Source organism: Limulus polyphemus, unplaced genomic scaffold (assembly GCF_000517525.1).
Source record: "Limulus polyphemus unplaced genomic scaffold, Limulus_polyphemus-2.1.2 Scaffold2897, whole genome shotgun sequence".
Taxonomy (NCBI): Eukaryota; Metazoa; Arthropoda; class Merostomata; order Xiphosura; family Limulidae; genus Limulus; species Limulus polyphemus.
The window spans coordinates 127,350-136,766 of record NW_013668507.1 but is presented as its reverse complement, the minus strand read 5'-3'; the positions used below and the strand labels follow the sequence as shown (position 1 = coordinate 136,766).

Genomic DNA, 9,417 nt, shown 5'->3' with positions numbered 1-9,417 from the left:
GTTTTTTCTTAAGAAATTTTTCATAACTATCTGGACATTATAAAGATTTCGTATGTGATATTTTAAAGTTTTCTGATGCATAAAAGTATTTTAAATCTTAAAATGAAAATTAGTTTGTATGTTGGATAGGCAACATGTGAAAAGAAAAAAGGCTTGAGAAAAACATTGCTTTACAAACCTTAAGACTTAATAAAAAAAAATATATCTTGCATATGAAAGCATTGTAATGTTTACTGATAATCTGACAAATTTTGTTAATATTCACTTACTAATTTTAAAGTTATGGCATGAAAACTATAACAAGCACAAAATGATTACAAGATCAGTCCCAGGGACCGAGCATGTGCTGAAAGAGTTAATATATTTTTTGCTCATGCAGCAGGAGCTTGATTCTTCTAAAAGTATATTCAGATTTTCAGACAATAAATGACATTTGGATTATTGGTAAGTTTTCTGGTGCAAGCATTTTTAAATCTAATTATGCTGAAATGAAAAAGTTATGTTTTAGCTTGTTTACAATCTTGAATATGTATCATATCTCAACATCAGTTGGCCAAAACAATACTAAAAATATAAAATTGTGATGAAAAAACTATTGAAACTTTCTTCTGTGAGTACACTGATGATTTTGTACTTTTGCGTCTTTTGTTTTAATCAAATTTTTGATGCAATTTTTAGTCATGATTTTCTACGAATCAGTGAATAAATGTAGCTGGGGTTGATTCACTCTGTAATACAATTGTATAGACATTTTTTTTTCTTTCATTGACCTCTAATATAGGAAGAAATTAAGCTTGTACTTGATGTTTACTTTTATGAGTTAAATATGTATTTTTATAAAAGTTCAAATAATTTTAATAAACAAGTCCTAATTTCAGGACTTCTTTAGTCAGTACCTTCTGTTTGCTACTCTAATGAACTTCAGACTGACATGGTGGGGTGTAAATATTTTATCTTGGGAAGGTCTGATTTTCAAGCTGCTAAACATGGTGTGAAGTTACAACTATGAAGATATAATATGAATCGTGGCAGTCAATCTTCTATTTAGACAGCAGTACTGCTGATAGCCTTACATCTGAATAGCATTTCCAAATTAGAGTTTTGCTTGAACCTAAGGGACCTCTGAATTTGCCATTTAGCCCATGTGTCATATAAGGTACTATACAGGTTGAAAATGTCAAGTACCATTTTAAATATTTTATAAACATTTTTTAAATCTATAAGAACTCAAGTGGTATCTTTCATAAATTAAATTTGCTATGTGTGATGCATTTTTTTGAAAGGTTTCTAGTTTTTATGAACCCTCATTTTGCACTTTTCCTTCCGTAGTGAGATTTTAGTGTAGAAGCTACTCAAATGTATTTAATAACTTAAAGTTGCAGAAAAAGTCAGTCAAGTCTAGCTGTGGTGTCTCAGAAAATATGCATCAATGAAAAAAATAAGGCTTTTTTCATCACTAGCATCTTGTGCCAGGCAATAGTATTTATAATTATTTTCCTTCTTCAATATAAGCTTCAAAAGTAAAACTTGTGAAGTTATCATTATTTTAAATATTCTTAATATGATGATTACTGTTGATGGTATCTATGTATATCAAAGTTTTGTTCAATGAAAGTTTAAAGCATGCTGATGAGTGGTACTTGTGTTATATTAATTGAGTTTAAATACCTGTAACAAACCAGAATTTGTGATACATCATTTCAGTGTTGGTCTTATGTAGTTGTACAGAAGTAATTTATTTTAATCAATGAATGTATATATATATTTTTTTTTGGTGGGGGGGGGGAGTCAAAATACAACATCATGAAACTTTTGGGGCATTTACCCCACATTCTAACTTCATGAACTGAAATGAACACAAATGTTGATGAAGTATATTGAAAAGAAATGTGAACATTTTATTCAGACACTATCAAAATCGTATTACTAGATGATAAAGAACAATTCCCATCCTTGAACAAGTATACATATTTTACTTTGGAAAATAAATTTGATCTTGTATCAGTGGTGATTATGTTTCCTGTGCATAATTGTATGTTCTAACACAACCAGTGGTCAGAGCTGAGGATTGTAAAGAAATATACTCTAAACCTGACCACAAGTGATTCTTCCTTAACTTTAATGCAATTTTATTAACTGAGTTTTCACTTTCTTAAGGGTTTAGTCTAATCTTGATATGTTGATTTATTGTCTTTCTTCAGGTATGTGGAGTTTAACCTCGTATATGATAGAGGAACAAAGTTTGGTCTCTACACACCAGGATCCAGACATGAAAGCATCCTAATGTCTTTGCCACTATATGCTGTAAGTATATTTTTGTATTGTACTTCTGTTTATGGACTGCTAATTTTTTACAGTTATAATTGTTAATCTGTTTATTTTATACTTTCTTTAAAAAAAGTTTGTTTCTTTGTACATATTCAAAAACATTTCAAAATGTGTGAAAGAAACCAAATCATACAGATCAAGATTTTATTTAACTTAAACAAAAAAAAAACGATGTTTAAATGAAATGTGGATGTGACTTGTTTATTTCAATAATACATCACCAAACAAAAATTACTTTAAATCACAAAATTATTCTTTTCTAGATCCTCATTCTAAATTGCATAATGTACTATAGTTCAGTTTAAAATTGAAAATTAAGATTTGTTTGAAGAATTTCTTAAAACCTCATTAAACTATCATTTTTCAACTTAACACTAAAAACAAGGTTTTATACTTGTGGTAGGCCTAACACAGATAGCCCATTATGTAGCTGTGTGTACTTAATGACAAACAAACATTTTCCAATCACAGTCAATGATACTCTCGTATCCTTAATGTTTTCAATAACATATTGTATTAGAAGACCATGTAATTAATTGTACTTAGGGACTCTTCAAAGATATAGCTTGTACTCTTGAAGAATAATATATTATATACATCAATAACTCAATAGTTTTTCAGGCTCATATGTACCACTAATAGCAACTATGAATATATTGAATTAACTCTCTGTCAATTGCATCAGTCCATTAGACTGACCCTGTAAGTGTACCAAGTATATTGTCAAGAAATTTGACAAGCTGTTAGTAAACATCATGAGTATGTTGTACTAAAAATTATAAAGTATTTTTACTAAAGATTTGTCTGTAAATTTATGAAGCCTTTACTGAGTAAGTCTCAGTGGAAGGTGATTTTCATCATAAAAATAAAAAAATACTGCTTTTCGTCTTACAGTTTTCATATTTCTTATGAATAACCTCTAGAACCTCCTACATGAATATCAGTAGTTTTTTCAGTAAAATTTTATGTTTTATCTCTTGTTTTTGCTACCCTGATAATAACTGTAGCAAAATCACATCCATGTACAGAGGGGAAGTAAAAAAGAAAATAACCAAATTAAATCAATGATACTTTTTTTTATGAATGAATGCAGATTGTAGCAGAAGAATGACATATATTTATCAAAACAGCTTCAGCATTCTAACCTTTTCACATATGTATGTACTTTTAATTTTCTTTCTTTACAAAGCTGTTTATATTCTATCTAACTATGTCACAGGTAGTTAACTGTAGTGAAAATATTAGTGTAAACAACTGCTAAAATACACACACACACACCTTATAATGCTAAAACTGGATTTCGATTCCCATGTTAGCCACAGCACAGGTAGTTCATTGTGTATCTGTGTGCTTAACAAACAAACAATACTTCTCATTTACATTTTATCTAACCTAATAAGTTTGTAATTTTTATATTTTAGTTACTTTTTAAAAAAGTATTTAAAAATAAATACATACATATATATATATATTTTTTTTTCTTAACATAATAAACATTAAAGGTGCAATAAAAATACATAAAGGTACCAATACTGAAAAGAAAGACATACTGTTTTCAAGAATTCTAACAATAGTAGTTACATAGTTCATTCTAATGCTGAAGAATATACAACATTGGTAGTTTTTTTCCAAAATTAGATGAGGGAGAGGAGTCAACCCCCCCATGACCTTCCTCATGCCATCCTGTATCACTGTGTCAAGTTGAGTGTTGATTAATTAAGAAATGTGGAAACGTATAAGAAACAGATATACACACATAAGGACGTTTAATTATATAGATTAAATGATTAAATTATTTTCATTGCTTTTCAGAAACAGTTTTAAAAATCTCTTGTTATATACATGCATGAGTTCAAAAATGAACCTAAGTCAACATACATAGCATTATGTGAAATTATATTTAGCTTAAGAAATGAATCAAATTCCATTTAGTTCTTAAGCACTTTATGACACATGAAGCTTTTCATTTTAATATTTGAAGTTAATGTTTTGTTATAATTTACCAATCATGTTGGCAATGAGAATAGTTTCCAGCACTTTATTATAAAATCTAAATAGTAATTAAATAACTTTTGAATAACAAGTCAAAAATGAGAGTACTTCAATACAAAGTGATTTGTTGAATTAAGAAATTAAACCTGTGAAGAGGCTTATGAAAATTTCTGATAATTTACTACTGTGGTAAAGTTTATAATTTTACTGCCTATTTTTTGCTTATAAACAGTAGATTACCAAACGTTACCCAGCATTTTTAAAGAGCAAAAAAGACATTAACCTATTACAGTACATTAGTTTTTAACACTTCGCAGTTTGTAGAAGTTTAACTACGTGCTTATGGTACCAGTTGTTTCCTTTTGTTTAAATGATTTAGCTATATAAAACTGCTTGAATTTGATCAAAATACTATTTATTTTGTCACAGTTAAAATTTTATCAACAGTGGTTTAAGTTAAAGCCCATTACCTATGTTGAAACTTAGTAAAATGTTGTTTGATGATCTTGTGATGCTTTGCTTTTTTGTTTTTTAAACTTTGTTGGAGTTTGAAGACCTTGGTTTTTTTATAGTTGTGCATCCTTTTCATTTCCCATAGTTTATTCAGTTAGTAAAATGAAAATTATTATTATTTGTTTAGAAATGGGAATATTGTCACAAGCCTGCTCCAGAATCCAAGGAAGCTAAACTCTTGGATGTTCTAAAAAATCCACGAGACTGGGTGGAACTGAAGTTCTAGTCTTTCACATGTTTGAAACTGAGTTATGACAGTGTCTTGTGGAATGACATTCAACAGTATTTCTACACAAGAGAACTATGGGTTTTATAGAGACATCTTGTAGTTTATAAGTATTATTATTATTATTATTACTGTTTTTGTCTGTGTAGGTTATGCACTTCTATTTGGATATTTTGGATACAGTACTTAACCTCATCTCACATAAATAGCTATTCTCGTTCAGTGCTGCCCTCTATATGCAGAAAACTTTTATGCATGCCACAAGCCTTCTCTCTCCCCTCCATTGAAATTGACTGATTCCAATGCATCTTTCATGCAAGTCATCATGTGTCAACCCTCCACCAATAAGAGTGATAATTTACTACTGTGGTAAAGTTTTTAATTTTACCTGAATGGGTTAGTGAAATAAAAACAAAATATAGAAATGATTATAAAGCCTTTCAGTTGAGAGTAGGGTGGTGGTGTTTTGCTGGTGTAGCTGATGTAATATTCTCCAATATGAAACATAAAAACAAATGGAAATAAGATGTCAAAATTGCAGGTCACCTCTTTGATTTGGATCCTTCATCCTTCTCCCATGTGGATGTTGGTTCCCAGTGACTGGTTTTTGGATTTTGAGCAGAACCAATCAATATAAGTCTCACACATGTATTCCAGATGTTCTATATTCCTCCCTCATTTATACTTCATCAGTGTTGTGGGTCACTGCGGAAGTAATTACAGACTGTTACACTTCTTTCCCTTCCACTATCCCTTGAGGTTTCTTATTCTGAGGATGTAGATGCACTTGGAGTGGTTTCAGTCAATTTCACTTTTGAGGGAGATAGTTTACATTATGTAGACATCTTTTTTATACTGTATTCTGGGTTCCTGGATCGATCTGTCAATTTATCATATTCACATGATCCCCGTTTATGAGTTGGGGGGTACTAGATTCCCTCCAATCTCATGAACTTGAGGTAAAGATGGTATGATCCTCTTTCCTACTCTTGCCAGATGGCTGGGTTTTGGATTGTAGTTGACCTACTGACAGTATGATTCTCATCCTACCCCCATGCATGGTTGCCTTTTCCCATCAGCATGGGTTTTGGATGTAATTGACTTGTCGTATACGGTCCCTCCCCCCTAGCCATTCTACACCTAGGGGAATATCCTTTTTATTTTACCCACTTTTATAATTTCTGGGATTGAGTTTCATAAATATTGCATGGTTCGATCACTTTCTGGCCATAGTTCTCTCCCAGTTGGATGTGCTTCTCTGTATGTGACATTTTTTTACAATGGGCGAAGAGTATACCTGGTTTAGAAGTGGAGCAGTTCCCCACATCAGATCTTAAGAGTCTGACTGTCTCATCTTAGGGAGTGTCCTTTGGATGCTTCTTTCTTTCTCTTGCACCGGTTCTTCCACCTATTCTACAGAGACATCTCAAAAGTAAATAGACACCATGATTTTTTTCAATAGTCATATATCTCACATTATCAACTTGACAAAAATGTTTACAAATGTGCATCAGTACTTAGTCGATTTGCCACTAGCATTTATCAGTGCTTTGACTCATTCTGGCATGGAATAGATGAGTTCTGCAATTTTCTCCTGTAGGATCTTGACCCAGGCTGCATGCAAAACATCAAGTAGCTCTCCACGGGACGCGGGTTTTCTGGAATTTCTTCTCACTGCTCGAGCAAGTATGGCTCAGACATGCTCGATAAGGTACATATCAGGTGACTGACTTGGCCATGGGAACCATTGGATGCCTTTCTTAATTAAATGACTACTCAATAAACATCATGGTATCTATTTACTTTTGAGATGTCTCTGTATGTGGGATTATAAATACTTATGTGAGTGGAGGTAATGTACCATATCAGAAGTTATAATTTTCCTACACTGAAAATATATTTCAGATAGGTACTTACCTCTTCTCAAACTTCTCACCCTACCTCCCCACTGAAAACCAGTGCTTCCATCTTCTGCTAAAACTCGAAGTAATAGATTGGTAGAATTGAATAGAGGGAGTCACATGCATCATGAGGGTATATCTCACTCTTATTGGTGGAGGGTTGATGCATAAAGATTTGCATGAGAGACGTGTTGGAATCAGTAAATTCCAATGGAGGGGAAATAGAAGGATTGTGGCATGCATAAAATTTGTTTTTGCATATAGAGGACAACACTGAACAAAAATAGCTATTTATATGACAGGAGGTAAGTACCTATTTGAAATACATTTTCAATGTAGGAAAATTGTAACTTTAATAATAAGGGTTTCCATTTGTGGCTGATAGTTGTTAGTTTATTAAAATTTCAACTTAAAAATGCAAGTTACTGTTATTATTTTGTTAAGTTGTTTCTCAAATATTTCACAAGTATGAGTATTGAGAAGAAAAGTTTTATTTTGCTATGTAGCAGTAGAATGTTGGTTTGAATATTCTATTACAATTAATTATAACAAAACCACCATTGGAGAAAAACATCGATGGAGAAATTGTGAATCAATTAAATTAAGTCATTACAAATGATGCTTTAATGTCTCTGAATATGAAATATCGCATTAGTTGTTATGGTTTAAATTCCAAAGGGTGGTGAAGTATTAGAAACCACTAGGCCTAAAATTTGTGATAAAGATCACATTAATTGCAGATGTTTTTTTTTTGACATTACTCTTAATTTGTCCATTGTATATTCAGAATTAAAGGTTTGTAAAAAATAGTATTTCAGGAATTTGCTGATAAAATAGCTTCCATCTGCATGTTACATTTTTTCCCCTACAGCTCTATAAATGATAAAAAAACTTCATCAAGTGGTGCAGTGATAGCATAGAAAGAAAACAAATTAAATGAGATATTCTTACACTTCTCATGATCAGTGCTAAATATATTCTAAAACTAAAATATGGAAAGTAGATTATGAAGTAAAAGCTTGCATAACCTCAAAACTTGTGATTGAAGGCTTGGGTCAACCAGTTTTAAAATTGTTTTTGGTAAACACTCAGCTGGTTACAATATTTGAAATAGTCTCCTGCTCCATATATCAGCAATCCCTTGTGTCTGTGTGATTAACATAGACATTTATGAAGTTTCAGTAACTTAGATGTAAAAGTAGTCCACAGGGATCACTACAAGTTGTAGCTGTTTTATTAAAATGCTTTACTTCAATGAACAAGAAAAACATACAAAACACCAACAAATCCCTATAGGTGTCACCAAAGAGCATAAGAAGCAAGAGTCCATATAATAATGAACCAGTTTAGATCTACAGGTCCAATTATAATATCTTAAAATTTCAGTGTAGGTACATGGGATTTCCTCCTTATTTTATTGATGGGGCATGGTCCTATCCAATTGGGAATTTTCACATCATAACCAATCGTAATAGTAATGGTTGAAAAATGCTGTATTTGAATGTTGTGAAGCACATAATTATATTCATTTAAATTTTTCTTCAACATTACGTTTTGTATTGTAAAGTGATCTATAATTTTTGTCACTAACAGTTTCTGGAAATTAGATGGGTGGAAAGTTTCTGATTTTGGAATGGGGCTGAATTTAAGTCAGCTATGGTGTCAAGAGAAATTCCCAAAGTGTGTTGTTTTTAATTACTTGTATTATTCTTATTCATTACTAAAAGAAAATTAGTATCATACAATACTCATATGATACTAATACAGAGATCTTTTAATTAACTGGTTTGTTGGTTGTACTCAGAGAGAAAGTGTGATTGTTAAAATGCTTTGTATGTCTATATAGGTTTTTTTTCAAGATTTCGTGCCTAAACATTTAGTGTTTTAACATTTTTATATCAAACACCTAAGTTATAGCAGAAGTTCACCCATTAAGGAGATTTTGTACTGTAAAGTTGTCTGCTGAAAATCATGGAATGTTTAATGTGGTTTCTATTGTTGACATCTTTTTGAAATTTTGGGAGTTTACTAAAAGCCTAGTAAGTATTGTTATTCATTTCTTTTTTTCTCTATTAAAAGTTTTCTATACAAATTTGTTTTCCCTGTTTGTATATTTTTATTTTGTGGAAAGAGTTTGATAAGGTGTAATAACATACTTTTGAATCATAAATGTAAATCAGACCTTCAGATGATAAGTAGAACATGCCTTCTAGTTGATGTTTAGAATTTAAAAGCTATTTACAGATTATGGCAAAACCATGACATAAATTTTCTATACGAATATTACAAACAAAATTTACAAGATAGTTTTAGAATTCATAATTTTATATATATATATATATATATTAATTTTTTACCAGTAATGAATGTCTGGTACTGTAACCTTACTTAACAGTAGTAATACTAGTTAATCTTAATTTTAGTAATAGTTAATTTCTAGTAGTTAGTAACTAGTTT

General features: G+C 30.9%; 1 protein-coding gene across 1 annotated transcript in view; it reads left to right on the top strand.

The window, feature by feature from the left end:
- Positions 1-5,439, top strand: part of LOC106468164 (oxygen-dependent coproporphyrinogen-III oxidase-like) — a 19,073-nt gene extending 13,634 nt beyond the window's left edge. Inside the window, exons 6-7 of the mRNA XM_013928575.2 lie at positions 2,202-2,304; positions 4,961-5,439. Coding sequence (XP_013784029.2) covers positions 2,202-2,304; positions 4,961-5,059 — 202 coding nt within the window. The 3' untranslated portion in view covers positions 5,060-5,439. The remainder of the gene's footprint in view (positions 1-2,201; positions 2,305-4,960) is intronic.
- The last annotated feature ends 3,978 nt before the right edge of the window (positions 5,440-9,417 follow it).